The sequence below is a fragment of the Nothobranchius furzeri genome, chromosome 5 (genome assembly GCF_043380555.1).
Source record: "Nothobranchius furzeri strain GRZ-AD chromosome 5, NfurGRZ-RIMD1, whole genome shotgun sequence".
Lineage (NCBI taxonomy): Eukaryota > Metazoa > Chordata > Actinopteri > Cyprinodontiformes > Nothobranchiidae > Nothobranchius > Nothobranchius furzeri.
Window position 1 is genome coordinate 52332341 of NC_091745.1, and position 21314 is coordinate 52353654.

The following is a 21314-nucleotide window of genomic DNA, read 5'->3' on the forward strand; positions in this document are numbered from 1 at the left end:
GTGCCCAAGGGCGGCTGTGGCTACATTGTCGTAGCTCATCACCATCAGTGTGTGAATGTGTGTGTGTGTGAATGGATGAATGATACACTGTAGTGTAAAGCGCTTTGGAGTCCTTACTCTGAGAGGCGCTATACAAGTGCGGCTCATTTATCATTATAATGCATATGAGAACAAAAACTGTGTAATTGAGACCAAGAGGCTGATCTGTTTCTGTGCTTGGTTGTAGGTATGCAGTTATGCATGCGCCTGCACAAAACACCTTCATGAACTGCAAGGTCTGCAATGTCAGAAAGAAAACAGCTCTAGGGAGTCAAATGAAGCACACCTGCTGGAATAAGCTCCTTGTTACAGAACACCATGCTGTCTGACACCTCCATCTAGTGGCCAAATATAAGAAGTGCAGCACTTAAAAAGCAGCATAGCTGTGCTGAAATTATAAAGTCTGAGCTCAATGATAACAAACTGAAAGTACATGAGATAAGTCAAAATGGTGAGTTTAACACAGGCAAATCTGTTCATAATGCCTCAAGTTCTCCAATCAACAGAGCTGTGTGTTGATTTGGTTTTGAAATGATGAAATCCTTCGCCTGCTCTCGATGCCGACATCTCCAACACACAGAAGCATGAAGGAAACAACACGAGGATCAAAGCAGGACACGAGGTGACATGGAAGTTATCTGTGTTTACTATTCAGCATCACGCATGGTAAACAGCGGAGGCACAACAGCTGTTCCTTTGCAGCCTCCCCCTGTTTGAATGGATTTATGCGTTATGACACATGGCAGAGTGGTGATTAGTTGCATCATTTCATAGCAAGTGAAGAGCCACCTGTCTTGTCTGTTATGCCGTTTCTGTTTTGCAGCCTTTACTTAATGAAATCAGACGATCGGCTCATGTTAACTTTTCACAGCAACTTCTGTATCGGAGGACGAGACAAATAAGGCAAAGAGGAACTGTCAAGGAGACAGTTCTGATAATACAAGAGGGACAAACCATACCGTATGTATGTTATTATGAGGTTCAGTTTGCTTCCTCTGCCTTTAAACACCCAGGCTGTATGTCGGGAAGCTGGGGCAACCTGGGATTTGTAACAGGAGGAACTGGAACAGTTTCTTCAGCTGTGTGAAGAGTTGTCCAAACAGGTTGTTCCAGACTGATTTTGTGAAGCAACACAGCTGCCTGCCTGTTACAGTCTTTTCCTGCCAGCCAGACACACGTCAGACCTTTAAGTCTGGAATCAGCTCCTCTTTAAGGTGAATGTCATTCTCTGACCCAGTGCCCACGTCTGAGTCAAAGAGTGAGCGGTCCGAGTCGGGGGAGTGTGTGCGTGTGTGTCTGGCTGAGTGGCTGCTGGTGTCGCTGTCATCTAGAGTGTCAGTCCTGGAGAACAGACCGAAGTCCAGCAGCCCTGCAGGGATGCTGCTGCTGCTGCTGCTCTCACTGTCTCCATCATAGTTAAGATCCTCCACCTCCACAAACCACTCGGGCCAGAATCTTCTCCGCATCCGCTCACAGAACATGGCCAGATTGATCAGCTCTCCTGTGAAGACATCAGTCCCAGCAGCTATTAAAGACACAGCTAAAAGAACAGGGAGTCTATTGCAGTCACAATTAAAGAGCAGTTGGATATTCGGATATTAAATAAAACACCCACTCCTTTCCTTGGATGTCATAAACGATGAATCTGTTGTCAGATAAGATAAGAGACCCTCTTCAAATGACACCCAGCTGGTCAATCAATGTACTAATGTAAAGCTTTACTGCCATCTAGTGGCTGTTTTAATATCTACATATAACTTACGAAACCTCTAATAATTACTGGCATTAGCCATCTTTTACAATTAAATGTAGCATTCATTTTGTGATTTTAGTCCCAGGAAAACGACGCGTTTACGTTTGCTGTCGGACGTTCCTCAGACCCTAACCTGAGGATCACTGATGTTTGAGAAGGTTTTGTATTGTATGAGAACCACTCTAACATCAAACACATGCGATAGAAACATTCATTATTTACTCATTTCACTCTAATGAAGCCACTGACTGAAGAGTGTTTTATTGCTGGTTGGGCCTCAAAAGGAGCCAAGATGACGACCCCTAGAATTACTTTCACTTGCAAATTAAACATTTGTAGAACAAAATGCAAATATCATTGATGTCTAACTATCTGAATCGGTTCTATTTCACTTTTTTAATTAGATCCAGTGGCAGCTCGTCCATAGGGGGCGCTAGGATGCCGCCCCACCAGACTCAAAGGAAAAGGAAGAAGATGGGAATCACAAAATATATTTAAAACATGAAAATAAACTAAATGATCTACGCATCGTACAGACTATAAGTGCTGTGTATAATCTGCATTTAAGTGAAGTTTAAAGATGTCCTCTCACACTTTTACAATGACGGAACTGTCTTGTGATGTATTTCCTGTTTTTTTTTGGGTGCAGCGATCTCTACCGTAGACCTACACTAACTGGAGCATGCTTGCTGGATCCCCCTTGATCCAAAACAAAGAATAGGAGAGCCTTTTGGATGCAGAGGTCTGAGACTGAAACCGGGTGGAGTTTCAGCTCAGCTCAGGATGTTCACCCAGAACTGGAAGCTGCCCACAGTTCACCGTTCTGTTTTTTTAAATGAATGTTGTTTGTAGAGCAGCTGAGTACACCTCTTGGAGTTTTTTTTTATTATGGAGAACTGGAAGATTATGAATGTGGTGTTGGAAATTTGTAAACACTCTCCAGCAGGTAAAAAAAAAAAAAAGCCAGTCTGGAATCAGCTCAGTGTGACGTTGGGACATTGGATTACACAATCCGAGTGGATTTTTTTTTTACTACACCACAGAATATTATGACCATAAACCAGCAAAGGTAAGACTGAATGTACGCTTTTGACTCAATGAAATTAGCTTTGTTTTGCTTTTCATTTAGCGGCGTATTGTCATTGGGTGTTGTTTTGGTAGAAAACCTGAGGTCTCATTTATAAAACATCGTGTAGAATCCTTACTAAAACCGTACTTAAGTTTAGCAAAAAAATATTTACTACACCAAGTAGGTTTGTGATCTATAAAACATGGAGTACGCACAGCTGCACGCATTGTCTGCTTTATAAATCAGAGACTAACAAGAAAGGTTCTCAGCTGCTTTTTAGTCGCATCCCGCCCTCAACACGCCCACTTTCTGCCATAAATGGTCAATGCAAAGTGCCTTGTGGATCTCGTGCATATACATAAGCCAGCTAGTTTCAGCTTTTCGCTCATGACCGCAGATCAAGGAAGCACTATTTCAACGAAGCAGAAATTGAGGTACTTGTGCGTGAGGTGGAATAATGAAAGGAAGTGCTTTTGCAAAACAAATAAGAGAAAATCCAGCAGCACCGCAGGTGCTTTCCATGTCCAAAATGTGCGTAAGCCAGGTCCTTACTCAGCTTAAAGTTGTGCACATTTTTCCGCAACGTTTTCTTTTATAAATCCCAATGTTTGCGTTGAAAGTAGCTTACGCAGTTTTCCGACCCTGTTTTGTGCGTAAGCAAGCTTATAAATGAGGCCCCTGGTTTCTATAGTTTAGACGAGCCTCTTCCTGTTAAGTATGTGTGCAGTTTGCATATGTTGGTGAATATTAAGCACGCTGTTGGAACAGCTTTGTTGCTGGAAGTGCTCGTGGACCTGATACCGATCCATTGGGTTCAAGTTATGTGATACATTAAAATGGTCATTTGGCATGTCCTACTGGTGGTTAGCGCATCTGTAAAACTGACTTGCAAAAATGCACCCCACCAAAAACTAAAATTCACCAGCTGCCACTAATGAGATTATGGCCTATTAAGCCAAAAAGGAGTGAATGCAAACTAAAAGTGAAAACAATGTTTGAAAAAGTGTCTAATCTTAGGAATGAAACGTGTAAATGTTTGAGTCCTGATCATCAGATGCTGACCTTTGATGAGCTGTTCTGGTCGTGTCCCAGGTAGAGTCCACATAGCCTGAGCCAGGTGGCCAAACACTGTAGCGTCCAACGTTGACATCTTAGAGCCCATGAAGTATTTCTTATCACCTGGATGACAAAGAAAAGATCATGATACAAACTTTCAACACACAGCAAGTTATGACAATGTAAAGCCAAAGAGACCGCTAGAAAGGGGTGGGCAAACAGTTCAAAATCTAAAAACTGAAGAAATGAAAAAATAAAATAAAACTGCTGCATGGTAAATAGACTGTATTTGTATAGCTCCTTCTTAGGGTTTTACAACCCCCAAGGTGCTTCACAACACAATCCGTCAATCACCCATTCACACACACATTCACACATAGGTGGGGATGAGCTATGGTGTAGCCACAGCTGCCCTGGGGTGCACTGACAGAGGCGAGGCATGCCATAGACTGACACCACCAGCCCCCCCGATCACCACCAGCAAGCCGGTTAAGTGTCTTGCCCAAGAAGCATTCTCTGGTGGGAGCCGGGGTCGAACCTGCAACCTTCCGAATACTGGTCACCCCGCTCTACCTCCTGAGCTACTGCTGTCCCACATGGTGCTGCAGTTTGCAGCATTGCTGCATCCAAGCGACTGGGTTGTGTGTTCAAATCGTAGCTGCTGCCTTTCTGCGTGGAGTTAGCGTGTTCTTCCCATGCATGTGTGGGTTTTCTGCAGATGCTCTGGTTTCTTCCCACAGACTAAAAACATGCATGTTAGGTTGGCCAGAGACTCTAAATTGTCCCTGGATGTGAGTGAGTGTGTGATTGGTTGTTTTCATTAAAGGTGTACTTGACTGAAAAACTGATGCTCTCTGAAGCTCAGCTGTGATGTGGACAACTTTAAGGTCAGAGACATGGTACACCCCCCCCCCCCCCACCCCCCACCCATCTCCCTAGGAATGACTTCTAAGGCCTTCATTCCTACTAGAGACTACAGCAAATGTACTGATTAAACGAGTCAACCACTCCTTTAATGTGTCCCTGTGGTGGACTGGAGACCTGTCCAAGGTGTCCCCTGCCTCTACCCAGATGACTGTAAGTTGTTTAGAGGGTGAGTGAGTAAAAAAAAAAAAATATAATAAAAAGTTTAGTTATAAATGCAGAGTTTACAGTCAGGATGCATGTGGTCCACCCGAGAAGACATTTGAAAGGTTCTTTAAAAGGTTTATGTAAAAATAAATGTAAACATTTAGATTTAAAAAACTTGGGAAAAATATCCTGACTGTGGATGTCATAACTCATGACAGGGTGAAGGTTGAACACCGTGTTTTCAGCTAAAACAGTTTATAGTTTTGTAGAGAAAGTTGTTTTCCACCTAAACACAAGAATGAAGATATTTCTACACATCAGTGGAACTATTAGATCATATTTTATGTACTCAGTAACTCTGTGAAATGTACCACGACTACTAGTTTCTACAGGAATAAAAATTCTCCTCCTTTTTGGCATCTAGTTTTTTAAGTGTTGTTCTGTGTACTTTAGAGTGCCTTACTTATTTTACCACTGATTTATCTCATCTTCAGCCTGACAGGACTAGGATGGCTAGCTCGGTTCCACCGCCAAAACTGGCACAGAACAGTTTTCCTATCCCTATTGTAAAACCGGTCCACACAACCGACCTGGAGCACACCAGTAACAGGACTTTTTTGGCCCCCTTCTACTGTAGGTCCAGAACTTTGTGGAGCAGTACGGTTGGGGCGGAGCAACGACACAGTTTGGGGGAAAGACATACGTCACTAATTTGCAACAAGCAAAGCAATCCTCAGAGTTCTGTTGATATTTTCATTGGTTGTACATGAATGTGAGAAAATGGCAGCAAGTAGCAGCAAGTTTGGTCAGCTTCATAGCTCCATACATTCCTCTCCTGTCCAGGAATTCAAGAAGTATCTCAGCAGAAAGGAGCCAAAGGATTTGAGAGGACATCGGAACGATGTCAGGTCAGCTGAAGAAATTATAGCCCAATAGAAAAGTTAAGGACAGAAACAGCCGGAGTGGAAATAGGAGAAATACATGGAGGTGCTGCGGCATGCTGGATGCCATTTATGACCACAGATCGGCAAACCGAGGCAGGCCTGGATTCAGAGACTGCACTCTGCAGCCACTTGTGGAGCCTGTTGGTAAGCATTTATTTTTTGTGTTTCGCTCTGCAGACAATTCATTGCAGCACAAAAACACTGAATAGTTGCACAACTTATTTATGAAATCCCGCATGACGGTACTGAACCCAGGCATGAGCTCAAACTGCAATAGAAACGCTCTCCTGAAAGTGCAGACCCAGACGATCTTTTATATGGCGCCTCTCAAGATAAAAATTACGAAGCACTTCACAAAAACTGTAAAATATAAAAAGATTTGAAAATATCTTTAAAATGACTAAAATAAATGTGATTAAAAATGTACGGAAAAGAAGTGAGAAAATGAATAAGAAAGAGGAAAATTGGTGGATCCCGGAAAAGTGAAATAGGTAGAAAGAGCAGAATAAGGAGAGGGTGGCGATGAAGCCAGCCCGAACAGGTGAGTTTCAGCTGCTTTTTAAAGGAGACCACTGAGTCCACTGACCTCAGGCTCAGGGGGAAAGAGCTCCAGAGTCTGGGAACCACAGCAGCAAATGACCTGTCACCTTAATACAGAAAAATTCTGTCCTACAGTGGCATTTCATTATCTTTAGTTAAAGAAAAATATATTTAAAAGAACTGAGCAATCAGTTCATATAAAGTTGGTGGTTTGAATCCCTAAAATCCATTTTCCTACCCAGCAGAGTAGCCAGAGTCCTCATGTCCTTCTCCATCAGCTTGTAGACCTCCTCTTTAGAGAAGCGTCCGATGCCATGGCCATACATCTCTCTGCGCACCATGCTGCCATTCAGGTGGCTCAGAAGCCACTTCAGGGTGTCGCTCAATGGTCCATCCATGGCCAGCAACTTCTGGGTTTCATCTACATTGTCCACCCACTGGCAGTAGGCTATTGTCCTGAGAAAGACAAATTAAAGGCATCTAGATGTTATCACACATTGCTCTGGCACAAAGGTCTTCACTGATCGCTTAAGGCTGCCATTTAAACCAGAACCAAAGAGGGTTAAACTGCATTAATTTTATTTTCATAATTTAACCAAATTAAGATCTACATGATCACAGGATCTGCTGCAGTTCAATCTCCACTGTAGCCAGTCTGCATGGAGTCGGCATGTCCTCCAGGTGCTCCGGTTTCCTCCCACAGACCAAAAACATGCACGTTAGGTAGACTGGAGTCGTGAGCGTGTGTGACTGGTTGTATTTCTCTGTGATGAACTGGACACCAGCCCAGGTGTCCCCCACCTCTTGCCCAATTTCAGCAGCTGCCCATGACCCTACTGAGGAATAAGTGGTTCAGATAATGGCTGACAGGAAGACATTTGTTTAACAGCTTCATCATTTCTCTCAGTTAAACCTGGCAGTAGCATCTTCTCCCTACAGAACCTTTTAAACAGGGAGAAATGTCCCTGATAGGAAAGTTGTTTGATTTTGAACTCAAAACAAACTAGCCTTTAATATTCTGAATAAATGTCTATCAGTAAGTGTCTTGGCTCTTGAGTAATTAGCACACCTTTAAACAAATGTACACAAAGGGTTGCTGGTTCCATCCCTGACCTCACAGGTCAACAAGTCCAAGAGTCTCTGGACAAAAACACTAAAATTTACATGACCCTTAATGCAGCATATTAATGGCTAATTAAAAAGAACTCAAAGTGCAGACGAGGACATACTGTAGCTCACAAGGTTGCTACATGTCATTTACTTATTTTTATTCAGTATATTTAAAACTGAAAAAAGTTACTTTTAAGACCAGAGTCATATCCTCACCAAACACAACATTGACTCTTCTAGTATATTTAACTTAAAAAATTACAGATTTTTCCACTTTCCATTACTTTAAGATGTAATCCTTGTCTGTTTAATGAAATATTTACTACAGAGCCCAGACCAGTGCTGTGTTACATGAGAATCTTTGTCTAATTGAGTCTAGTCAATAAAAGTGCACCATCACTACTCCTGTGTCTGCTCTCAGCACACGTCATCCAGTCAGCTTCCTGTAATCCACTCGAGTCAATAGTTCATGTTAGTGGAAACATGAATCTACATGTGTGACGAGATTTAAACCTAAAAACAATAGTTTTAGTTAGGCGTTAATCAACAAAGTAACTTGGTATCTACACTAATATTAATGTGTTAGCTCTATTGCTGTTTTGTTTTATCAGTTATTGTTATGTTGTGATCTTTCTCCTCACACTTCATTGAAAAGCTGTGAAGCCTGGCATCCCATAATCTGTGATGGGACTGAAAAACAGCCTATGACCAGCCAACTGGCCTGTGATTTGCTGAGTATGACTGGCCACAATGGAAACTGAATAACAGCATCTAGACTTTATGACATCTAGGAGGGATGACCACACACCACCATATGTTAGATGACCTGATTTCCTCTAAGACAGGGTCTGTGCCTGATTTCAAGTCTGTTTATTCTAGAGCCAAAAATGTAGCTTAAACAAATTATGAATGTTTATAGGAGAGGTTTAGAGTTCTAAAAATGAGCTATGTCAGATTAAAAATTGCTCAATGGCAAAGAAACACATGCCTTTACATATTTTACACTACTTTTATCCACACATATATTCCTTTATTTAACCAAGAAAAGAAATCATCAAGATATCAAATCTCCTGTCAAAGAGAGACCTGGTCCAGGAAGGCAGCACAAGGGCAGTACAGAGAATTACAAGAAGTCAGGAGGATTCAGTCAGATAAAACACTTATTGATATTTTAAGAGTTTTGGACAAAAAAAATTTTTTTTTTAATGGGATTGGAGTTAAAGGGACGTTATGGAAGTTTGACAGCCAAAACATGTATAGAAATAATACATTTCTTCTTCATCCATTCTCCTGCAATGCCCTGGTCCTGTAGAATGAGCCCTGGCATTTTTACTGTGATTGCCTGTTTTTCTGTAAAATAACAGAAAAAGAGAGCTGCTCGGGTCGAGCAGGCTGCTTCATGCGTGTTCATGCTCAGGCATAGCCCGTAGCATTTGCTATCAGTAGCTTTAGCAGCAAAGAGAGAGGTAGTGCCAACTCAGCGACTTTGTCGCTGTTCCTACCGACTAGTGATGAACCTAGCTACATTTCTGAGGAGCCTTAGCTACTTTCTATATAACTTTCTTCTAGATATTTCCTGCAAATTAGCAACAAAATAGCCATGTTCGCTTCGAACCGTTATTTGGTTTGGCGTTGTTTCAGGTGTCATCATCAAGGATATAAAAGTTACAGATACTATGATTGTTACTGGTGTGTAGCTCACCTTGTAAGGTCTCTGACTCCCATGCAGAAGACCTGGGTTTGATTCTGGGTGTGACCATAGTTTATTTAGTTTCTTTTTTACATTAATGGTATATTTTTTTACAGTAAGATGCCCAAAGTTTTATTTGAGACTCACCAAACGGCATTGAATTCACAGATAAAAAAGATGTGTGTTCAACTTTCATTTTGGAACTATTTTTCAAGCAAGGGAAGGGAATGATCTGAGCATGCAGGAGGACTGACCCATCATAAACCTTTGTCGGCTGTGCTGAAGAGAAAGGTACAGAACCAAATTATTTATTTAATTAGCTGCGCGTTCTCCTGTCCTCGGTCCTCCACCCCCTTAAAACTATGCATGACTAATGAAGAGTGACGGGTACAAACAGCTGCCATCAGTGAACTTACAACATGTTCACTGGTTTAAAGTCAGATCTTCCAATTCTGGTTTCAAAAACCTCTTAATGACAAGCTTAAATCTTTACAACAGTAGTCCAAAGAGCAGTGGATCATAACGTAGTCAGGAAGCAGCTGGTGACAGCTTCCTCCCTAAGAAATAAAAATCTGTGGATGGTCTTAAGGCATAGATTCTTGCATTTATCTCATCACTCAAAGAGCAACCAGCTGGTGCCCTTCATAAATAATTCAGTCAACAGACATGAATGTTGGTCTAAATATGACAGGATGGATGCTGCACCAGAGGAAGGAGAGAAGAGAGGGAGTAATGGAAAGTGTGGGTTACTAAATGACCTCTCCTGATTTAATATATATACACATGTATATATATATATATACACACACACACACACACACACACACACACATATATATATACATATATATATATATATATATATATATATATATACATATATATATATATATATATATGTATATACATATATATATATATATATATATATATATATATATATATATATATATATATATATATATATATATATACATACATACCCGAAGAAAGATCCAGTATCTGCATATATGACGTCATTTACGCTCCAGGAGTATGGGGTGGGTGGCTTTCTGTTAAGGGCCATTCAGTCCCTTTACCAGAGGAGCGTGAGTTTGGTCCGCATAGCCGGTAGTAAGTCGGACCTGTTCCCAGTGAGGGTTGGACTCCGCCAGGGCTGCCCTTTGTCACCGGTTCTGTTCATCACTTTTATGGACAGAATTTCTAGACGCAGCCGTGGTGTGGAGTGTGTCGAGTTTGGTGGCAGGAGAATCTCGTCTCTGCTTTTTGCGGATGATGTGGTCCTCCTAGCTTCATCCAGCTCTCACCTTCAGCTCTTGCTGGGTAGGTTCGCGGCCGAATGTGAAGCGGCTGGGATGAGGATCAGCACCTCCAAATCTGAGACCATGGTTCTCGACCGGAAAAGGGTGGCTTGCCACCTCCGGGTCGGGGGAGAGGTCCTACCTCAAGTGGAGGAGTTTAAGTATCTCGGGGTCTTGTTCACGAGTGAGGGTAGGAGGGATCGGGAGATCGACAGGCGGATTGGTTCGGCGTCTGCAGTGATGCGGACGCTGAGCCGATCTGTCGTGGTGAAGAGGGAGCTGAGCCAGAAAGCCAGGCTCTCGATCTACCGGTCGATCTACGTCCCAATCCTCACCTATGGTCATGAGCTTTGGGTAATGACCGAAAGAACGAGATCGCGGATACAAGCGGCCGAAATGAGTTTCCTCCGTAGGGTGGCCGGGCTCAGCCTTAGAGATAGGGTGAGGAGCTCGGACATTCGGGAGGGACTCGGAGTAGAACCGCTGCTCCTCCGGATCGAAAGGAGCCAGTTGAGGTGGTTTGGGCATCTGGTCAGGATGCCTCCTGGACGCCTCCCCGGGGAGGTGTTTCGGGCATGTCCTGCCGGCAGAAGGCCCCCGGGTCGACCCAGGACACGTTGGAGAGGTTACATCTCCAATCTGGTCCGGGAACGCCTTGGGGTCCTGCCGGAGGAGCTGGTGGACAAGGCCGGGGAGAGGACGGCCTGGAGCTCCCTAGTTGGGATGCTGCCCCCGCGACCCGGACCCGGATAAGCGGAGGAAGACGACGACGACGACGATGACGTCATTTATGGACTCAGCTTTGCGGGCAGAGAGGACGCAGCGGTAACGGCTCAGCTGCGTCCTGCACGCGGCCGCTGCAACATTCACAAAATCGCTCCACTAAAACAAAATAATTCACTTGCGATCGTTCATATCAGCGCATATTCTCTGGTATTTTGTGCTTTTCTGACGTGCTTTGCCTCAGCTGAGTTAATCTGGGCCCCGGTGATTTCAACTCATTACTGCTGGAGCGCCGCGCATGTGAAGATCCCTTTGGCTGATCGTTAGAAAGTAGGAAGTCTAGGAAACAGTTTTTTTCTGGAAGACGGAGAAAACATGCAGCATGCAGGAAGGTTAGAGAGAGAAAGGGCAGGAAATTATTCACATGAAATCAAGAAAACAAAACAAAGTGCTTGAAAAGAAAAAAAGTAGGTAGATTTATCCCCAATACACATTTTTACCAGTGAAAAGCAATAATATATAAGCATTTAATATTTATACATGTGACAGAATCAGATCACCCCAGAAGTCAGTGCCACATCCAGGGCCGTATCAAGGCATTTGGGGACCAAGGCAAATATAGGCTTGGAGCCCCCACCACCTCACTCCCTGATCAGTTAATATAAGATGGCAGCGTGCTGAGAGTACAGATTGTTGTTGCTTTCATTTAATAAACAATCATTTTAAAGCACTGTTATTATATCTGACTGCTTTTAACAGCAATCCTAGCTCAGACACCACATCACCTTCCACATATATGTCATGAGCTCACTGAGCGTCACATTACCAGATTCATACTGAAGTTGTATCGGTGAAAGTAACTTAAAGTAATGCAAAAGTAGTGTAATGCCTTACATTTTAAAATCAGTAATATTGTAATGTAATGAATTACTTTAAAATCAGGGTAACAAGAAATAAATAATGCATTACAGTTTTGAAGTAACTTGCCCAACACTGAAGGTGAATATATATGAACCCAGGTAACAGTTTTTCTTTAGGATTGAGAGGAGATGCCTTCATCTCAAGTTTCCCACGCAGTAATGGATTGTGGGTGTAGCGTCATGAATGTCCTGTTTTTGACCTAAAGGTCATGATCTGCTGCGTCTGCTCGAGCAGAGACTTAAAGTCTCTGACAGCCTAATCTACATTAGATAGTGGCCAAGGTCTTTCATGCACTCTGTTCATCTGAACTGCTTCACCTCTGTTACAGCGAAGAGGAAGAACTATTTTGATAAATACATAATCAACAACTTTGTTAATTACCAATAATAATGTGAGCCCAATGTTCAATCAATCTGTGAAATGACAAGGTTATTACTTGATATTATAATCCTGTGATCAGTAGTATTTTATAAGTTATTATAATCCTGGACTTTTGCACTAGACACTAATGACACGTAATGCTAAAGTCACACGACACATTTCCTTTTGTCTGAACCAATCAGAGCCTTCGTTTCTGGGGCTGGGCGTGGTTATCTGTGGTGTTTGTATAAACCCTCTTTTGCATGTCAAATTCTGATTTGCCAGTAAACCAAAATATGACAATTGTAAAAACTATTCCACGCTACCTTTTCTTCAGTTCAAAGCATTCTAGAGAAGTCTCGGACAGGCCATCCGGACTTCCTCTTCAGCTAATAGAAGCTCGATAAGCTGGATAAAATCTGTTGCAAGGTACACCTGACCGCAACGGTTCCTTCAGAATAAAAGCTGAACCTCACGACCCCTTCAGGGTCTCGGAGACGCCAGTGATAACCTGTCGTGACCTGGAAACATTCTAAGACTAGTTTGGTCGGCACCGCTGCTTTTCTACCAGCTTCGGTACCAAGGAGGGTCCAAGAGGACCTCGACATTCTGGATCTAACGGAGGCTTCCCCTGGGTACATAGACCGACAGATGGCGTTTCATGTGTGTTATAAATCTCCTACTAAAGTTTAGAGCGAAACATTCACTCCCACTCAGAACTAACTGCTTCTCCGGATCCGCTGGTTCTGAATAACATTCCACACACACACCATCATCATTTCATGTCTCACTCCACCTTAGTTCCATCAGTACACAGAGTGTAGTCTTATTTAAATTGTGTAGAAATAAATTTCTTAACTACTTTAAACCTGACTCTCTTTCTTTCCTTGGAGTTAATATGAAGTGTCACTTAATCCCTGCAATAAAAAGTTCCGATCTTCTGGTTAAAATATTCAAAGATCCATCAGATTGATATTTCATATTTCTATGGAAACTCACATTTTATGGTTCATAAGTAAGATATAAACGACCCATTCTTTACATGGGTAATACCCTTGCCCGAAGTCTGCATTGATGTGGACTTGGGCAAAGTGTGGATCAAGGGTGCAAACATGGCAAGGTCACCTCCCACACTGAAAATTGGGACACACTCGCACCCCGGGCTGGGATTTGAAGGGCACAAGGGTGGGAGTGCGAGGACTGGGACTGGGCCTCTGTGTAAGCTCCTTACCAGTAGAGGTGCTCCTCGACCATCTTGGTGACTGCTCGGGACACGGCTCTTTCCTCCGGGGTTAAGTTCTTGTTTAGGTTGACCCCGAGCTTCTCCTCCAGAAAGTCCACAATAAACTCTGACCCTGACACCTGCTCGTGATTGTACTCGATCCACGGCATCTTTCCTTGCGGGGACAGCCTCCCATCAAAGTAGTTCTGTAGAGAAGAGAGAGTTGTGAGATCAGGAGGAGCTTAATGTATCTTATCTATAAAATATGCTTATTTTATTTTATTTTATTTGCTGTTTGGCTGTTCTGGGTGCGGTTAACAGTTATAACTGAGGGAACTCAATCATGTGCAGATGGAGCTCACTCTAAACACACATATTTCACATTTTCACAAGTAACAGAAAACATAAATATGAATAATGTGGTCCATTTCTGCCAGAAGACCCCAATGGTTCAAATGAACAAATATAACTGTACCCAAGCAGAACACACCCAGCTTGATGCAACTTTAGCTGCTGCAAACGCACTTGGGCAGGCATCTCATCTTGTTTGTTGTTTATTGTTGTTGTTGAATGGAAGCTCAAACGAGGGCTAATTAAAATCATTGGCACTGAATTTGGTTTGAACTCAAAGATTTGAAACAAATTAGATGGAATGAATTTATACAAAGTTTTATGAGAACAAATGAAAGAATAGCTAGGTGCGCTGATCTGTGAGAGAGATAATTTAAAGATTTGGTTCACTCATTTAATTAATACATTTGCAGTGGGCTCTAGTAGGAATGAATGCCTTGTAAGTCGTACTCTGGGGGAAAAGCTCAGATGTGCTTGTTTCAGAAGGTACACATCAGCTGGAAGAGAACGTAGATCTGTCAGGCTTTTCTAATCCTAGAGTTTCACCATCTATTTTTTTATCAGAAGCTAGGAGATGGGTGTAGGAGACTATTTTCATCTTCAGCCTGCATGTTAAACTCAAGAGTGACAGATTACAATCAGAAATAATCATAAAAAAATATTTTTTCAGTGAACCACTCTACTCTTTTCTGACTCAAGACCATGGTTTCGGATTTAGACGAGGTGATTCTCATCCCAGCTGCTTCATACTCTGCTGAGAACCGCTCCAGCAAAAGCTACAGATCCCATTCTGATGAAGCTAACAGGACCACATAATTTACAAAAAAGCAGAGCTCTAGCACCACCTTGGCTATGCCTAGAAATCCGGTCCATATAAGTTATGACAGAATCAGTGACAAAGAGCAGCCTTGGCGGAGTCCAACTCTTACTGGAAACAAGCTCAACTTACTGCCGGCAGTGCGGACCAAGGTCTGACACCGGTAATACAGGGACCTAACAGCCCGTATCAGAGGGCCCGGTACCCCATACTCCAGAAGAACCCTCCACAAGGGACGTGGTTGAACACCTTCTCCAAATCCACAAATCACATGTAGATTGGTTGGGTGAACTTCCACACACCCTCCAGGACCCGCCCTAAGGGTTTGGAGTTGGTCCAGTATTCCATGGCCAGAACGAAAATCCCATTGTCTCCTGAATCCGAGGTTCAACTATTTGATGGATCCAATGGAAATAAACTAGATACTGTTTATTTCCTCTGTTTCAGACTGTTGGTGCCAATTGTATTTGTGGAGCTTTCTACATTGTGAAAACTTCACTTTGGTTTACGATTCAACAACACACACACACACACACACACACACACACACACGCACACACGCACGCACACACACACACGTGCGTGTGTGTGTGTAAAAGAGGCAACAGAGCAGCAGGGTTCAAATTTAAAACTCACATATGACTCAGATAAAAATATTTTACTCTCTTGAGAAACACCACCCACAGAAGCCCAGGGTTACGGCCTCAGCAACTGTCTCTGTTGTCACCTGATAAGGCAGATCCGCCATGCGCAGGTACGTCTCTATTTTGAGGCAGAAAGGGGAGAGACTGGGGATGCCATTCTTTGGTCTGGAGAACTGATGGAGGATGATAGCATCTTGAGAGTTCAGCTCCTGCTCCTTCCTACAGAGAGAGCAGGAATTAAGAAAAACAAGAATTTATTACTTTATCTTCAAAAATATTTTCATCAAATGTTTACAAAAATATCAAGATTTGTAGGAAGGTGTGATCAACATTCAACTATGGAGGTAAACACTATGGCTTATGGTACGACAGAGAACTGTGTCCATCTGTAATAAATACAGAGTAGCAGGCAAAATATGTGTTAAACATCTGACTAAAACCTTAGATGTAAAGATGTTGTGTTTCTATTCCAAACAGAGACTGGATCATTAGTTCAGTGCAACACATCAACAGCTTGGAACACATAAACTTACTATATTTTTTTATTTTTATTTTAAAAGTTTTGAGAGGTCAGAAAGTTTTGTGTTTTTGTTCAGTTCTCCAAAAACAAGATACACTACTTTTTGTAGATGATTTGTTTCTGGAATAATCTTTACAACGGTTGGATCCAAAGGGTCCGATTTTAAGGATGCATTGTCAACAAATACAAACTGAATGGTTACTTTTCAGCTATTTCTTTTCTACATTCTTATCTAAGACACTTAATTGGACATTTAATAACATCTTAGATCATCTTTCATTAAAGTTTGATTATTGTCTCAGTGATATTAGATAAATAATCATTCGTAATCATTGACCATTAGTCGAAGAAATATAGTAATAAATAGATTTTTATAAACCATTATTTTGTCTGTGTCAAATTATTGATGAGTGATGGTTCCTTGGCATACCCAAATTAACTACTTTCATCATCAATTGTATATTAAAGATTAAAAATAAATTGATAATCCATATTTTATGGAATACTACATTGTGTTGATTACCTTTATATATTATTGACAATTTATTAAAAGTAACCACTTACAAAACGTTACATCAGACACGTGAAAAGAGAGTTACAGTAGTCTAAGCGTGAGGAGATGAAGGTGTGGATAACAGTCTCGAGTTCAGAGTGGGACAGAATGGGACTCAACTTAGCAATGTTCCTGAGATGGAAGAAGGAAGAGTGAACAAGAGAACTGACATGAGAATGCAGGGTGAGAGCTGGGTCAAAGGTCACACCAGATTCCCAACAGAGGGTTTGGTGTGAGAATCACTTGTCTGGGGCACAGATGAGGATCTCAGTCTGACTTCAGAAGACCAAAGGAGACTGAATGACTGGTAAAATTACCAGTAGCTGCACATACAGTCTTTTAGAAACAACTACATTTTTCTTATTTTGCAAAAATGTGTTATTGGAAGAAAGCAGCACAACAGATCTGGGCACAGGCGAGAACATCTGGACCAGAGTCAGTGGTAATGGACATGGAGGCCTTTCACATTAAATCATATTAAAGACTTAAGAAACATAAAGCCAGGAGCTCGTTGTTCTGAGCTGTGTGCAGGTAGATCTGAATGGAAAACATGTATTGCTAAAAAGACAATGAAAAGGAGAAGAGTGCACTGTTTTTCATTATATTAAACCACAACATTTGAATTGAAATATAATGTGTCATATACTTGTTCCATTGCACCAAATGGCTGGTTGTACACGAGTGATGGTAGACTTTAATCTATCTGTCTATTTGCAGACATCAGTGAGGAAAACTAACCTAAAACAGCTGTATTACTCCCTGATCATCCTGTCCTAGAGCGATCCGAGTTCCTGCTGGTTCTCTAGATGGATGGGTACTGTCACATAAAACCTAAGCATACCTCAGCATCAGAACAGAAAACAGGATTGTTGTTCAGTTTCACTGACTAACGAACCTTTCCCCGGGGAGTCAAGCACATTAGAGCAGAATAACACAGCAGCAAAGCCTTCCCTCAGGTGTGCTATTCTTCTTATGTTTAAAGAAAACTAAAAGCTAACAACAAGAACTTATGATAGAAACCAGAATTATCCCTATAGTCTATCTAAATCTATTTATTTCTAAATATTTGATTTGTTCCCATCATTTATATTTGACTTCAACATATAGAAAAAACAATTAAATAAATAATTCATTTAAAATGATATTTTCCAAAAATGGCATTTTTATAGTTTAAAAGATTGTGCTGAAAAGAGTGTTCTGATTAGTTCAGTGTTTAATGATTTTGTTAGATTTAAGTGATGATATAGAGGCCTGGACAACCGTGACTTTATTTTGAACATGATGCTCGACTGAACAGGCAGGGTCGAATCAAGAGCATCTAGTGGGCTGAAATTTAAAAAGAAATTAGATATCCAAAGTAACAACAGACAACCTACTGTTGGTGTGCACTTATAAGAACAAGCTGAATGAGGTAAACAGAGGACGCCATCATTTATGCATTTAATCCAGGCTTTGCTGCAGCTTGAGCAGTTAATAAGAATAAAATAAAATGAATAAAATAAAAAAATGGATGTCACATTATTTTACCGTCGGGCAATTCTTTGTATTTGTTTACCTCTGCAAAATACAAAAGGCTTTGGTAATTTCCCTGTTGATTAATCTGGAAATAACAGAAAACCATTTGCTGTATATTTCCTCTTTAGGCGCCTTGTGTCTCTGTCCATCTGTTGTGGTGCTGAACCAGTCGTTGTTCACACTCCTGGTTCTGAAATCCTTAAATTATCTCAGTGCATTTATTCTCATTCAGGTTTGGTGATAAAATAAATCTAAATGATATCAGAACCTCTATGCGCCAGGGAATAAAAAAGCTGCCACGCGGCAGCAAATGCATCACATGGCCGGACAGATGACGCCTGCAGGCTGCGGAGCGGCATCAGCAGCCTGCACGCGATTCAGCTTCCAGTGGGAGGGGGGTGGGTGAGGGGATATTAGGCCACTGTAACAGGATGTACTCACTCCCCGGTGCTGCTGGCCCAAAAATAATCTCTCACGGGCATATTTATTCTGCTCTATTGTTCAGTGTAAATCACTGGGACTTGACGCAAATCAAGACGTGTTTGCAGGTTTAACAAGCAGCTGTTCTGCAGACCAAGCTGACTCCAGCGCAATAGGTCTGTTTACTCTGCCTGCAGACTGGTACTGAGATGGCCCAAGAACAAGCGCCTGCATCCTTTTCATTTCCCCCCTCAACGTCCTTGTCCTTGGAAGGAGGAAAACATGGACACAAATCTCAGGAACCACCGCGAGATCTATGGAAACTACTTCCAGTCCGCACACCATCTATAATTACAGATCTGAATTCACGAGCGGTTAGTCACTTTTAGCAGGTGTGATCACAATTTGACCCACAGAACGAGGGGTAAATAAAAACAACATAAACAGTCCAGACACGCAGATGTGAGCCTACCTGATGGCGAGCAGCTCATGCAGTAGGTAGGCTGCAGCAGCCAGCAGGGCCCCCCCGGTGATGTACAGGGTCTTCTTCCACCAGGACTCCGAGCCCAGAACCGACATGATGCCTCCGTAGTCCTGCAAAGGAAAGGCGATGATGTAGCCATACAAAGACTGGTGCTGCTCGGAGGCGCACAGCCCCAGCGGCAGGCTGTGGTTCCGCCCCAGTTCAACCACACACGGCCGGGTGGAGGCGAAGCCAGCCGCCCAGTGCATCCTCCCACCCTCTGTTACAGCCACCACCCCGCGTCCACCCAGCTGCGGTCCCCGTTCGGCTTCATCCAGGCGGGTCACCTACGGCATGGTCGCGGCGGAGCTGTCGCTTATTTATCCATAAAACAGGAGGTAAACATATCAACTCCTGACTGGACGAGGCTCCCTTTGAAGGGTGTCAAGTGAATTACACGCACATCAACGTAATTTCCGGTTAAAATTTTCAAAATTAAAGTCTCTGTTGATGATCTGATCCCTTCAGCTCCAGTTTACCGCTCAGAAAATAAAGGCTGGCTGCTGACACTTAAAACAGCAACAGTTCAGTCTGAGTAGGTCTCACCAAAAATAGTCTATTTTCAATCGTTCATCTATCCATCTTCTCACAGACTATTAAAGACCCACTCCAATGAAAGTTGTGCTTTTTTGTTTTTAACATATTCTTGAGGCATTTTTCTAATGCTACAGGACACATCTGAACTTTAAGCTCAAAACTGCATTTCTGAGTATTTCTGCATTCAAATCACTGTGAACCAGTAGCAGGTGAAAAAAATGCCACCGACTGTCTGTCATGTCACAAACCCAGTGGGTGGCGCACATACTGCACTCTGCTCCTCAGGCTCTGAGGAGTATTATCAATATTCGGATGTCAAATGGATAGCTCGACTATTAATACACCAGCCTAAAGAAGACCCGAGTTCAAGTACAGGCTGGCACATGAGACATTTTGGCTCATGTGCCAGCATTTAAAGCTTTATTTTTACAGTAATACAATTTTCCGTAATAAGATGCCCAAATTTTTAATGAGTGATTTTGCTGATGATTTTAAAAGTTCTACTTTTACAACACATCTCTGTGATAATCTGCTCTTTGTCTCAAGAAAGATTAACTGAAGGTGAATTATTTAAAAGAACACTTCAGTGCTACAGCCATGGCCAAGTAAAAAAAATGACAATAATACATGTCACTAAAGCTGAAAAACAAAGGGAACAAATTTTGTGACAACTATCAATTCAGTCTTCAACTTCATGGCCGCATCTGTAGCTTTGACCGTTTCAAATCAATTTAGATATTCGTGTCATAAATGTTCCACTGAATAGTCAGCCATTTTCGTTTAGTTTTGAAGGAAAAGCATGACAGTTTCCGGTGGTGAAGTATCAGGTTCTGGGTTCTGGTAGCTTGATGCAGCTGGACTATTGTCTTCAGTGAAAGGGTGGCCCCACCCGCCCTGGTGTCGAGCCCCCATCTTCCCAGAAAAGTTAGACCTGTGCTCATTTAAAAATATCAATGAACACCGGAGATAACAGATGTGTTAGCGAGTTCGACACGGGATACAGTAGGCCTACTGCTACATCCACATACTAACTTTGCACTGCTAGTTGATCTAACTCTAAATGGACAGAAGTATCTGCGCGGGTACTTACTCTGGAACGACTTCGCAAGTACAAAAGGACAGCAATGTTGAGCTCTTAATCCAGCAGCAGGTGAACTAACCCGCTTGTTGCTTATGTCGCCAATCAACGAGTTTAAGCTTCAATGTTGTTTTCACGCCAGGTCGATTTGGGCTGAAGCTCGTAGCACCGCTGCCATGGTTACTATTGAATGGCAAGTCAAAGGGGTCAAAAAAGCGTACGTTCTAAACGCGCTTTACCCAGCAAGCTCGTTCAAGACGCGCGTTTTGGTTTTGACACCGATGGGAGCAAAATAAATAAAACCGTCGCTCACCTCCAGTGAACGCGCATTGTAAGCACTAGCGCCATAGAGGAGCTGAGCTCGTGGGGGACAGTCAGAGGGGGGGAAACAAACTGGATATATTTCATAGTTTAATACTAACATTATGGATATTTGTGTCTTGTAGTAAATCGTAATTTCTTAATACGGTAGATGTCACGTGATTGATTAGGAAAATGCATTGCAGCAGGCATGACTTGCTCTGCTTCTGGGGGAGATTAGTATTACATAACACATC

The 21314-nt window shown here is 42.3% G+C and overlaps 1 protein-coding gene across 2 annotated transcripts; it reads right to left on the bottom strand.

Annotated features, from left to right (window-relative positions):
• Nucleotides 1–1059: 1059 nt before the first annotated feature.
• Nucleotides 1060–20898, bottom strand: faxcb (failed axon connections homolog, metaxin like GST domain containing b). Of its 2 annotated transcripts, XM_015949242.3 has the most exons (7): nt 20770–20898; nt 19092–19213; nt 15695–15830; nt 13809–14005; nt 6711–6928; nt 3924–4040; nt 1060–1540 (listed from the first exon to the last, which is right to left on the bottom strand). In XM_015949242.3, the coding sequence occupies exons 2-7, from the start codon at nt 19196–19198 to the stop codon at nt 1218–1220; spliced, it is 1098 nt and encodes a 365-aa protein (XP_015804728.1). In that variant the 5' UTR covers nt 19199–19213; nt 20770–20898; the 3' UTR covers nt 1060–1217. The 2 variants fall into 2 exon arrangements, with proteins under 2 accessions (XP_015804728.1, XP_015804727.1); XM_015949241.3 differs by lacking the exon at nt 20770–20898 and having other exon boundaries at nt 19092–19486.
• Between the last annotated feature and the right edge of the window lie 416 nt (nt 20899–21314).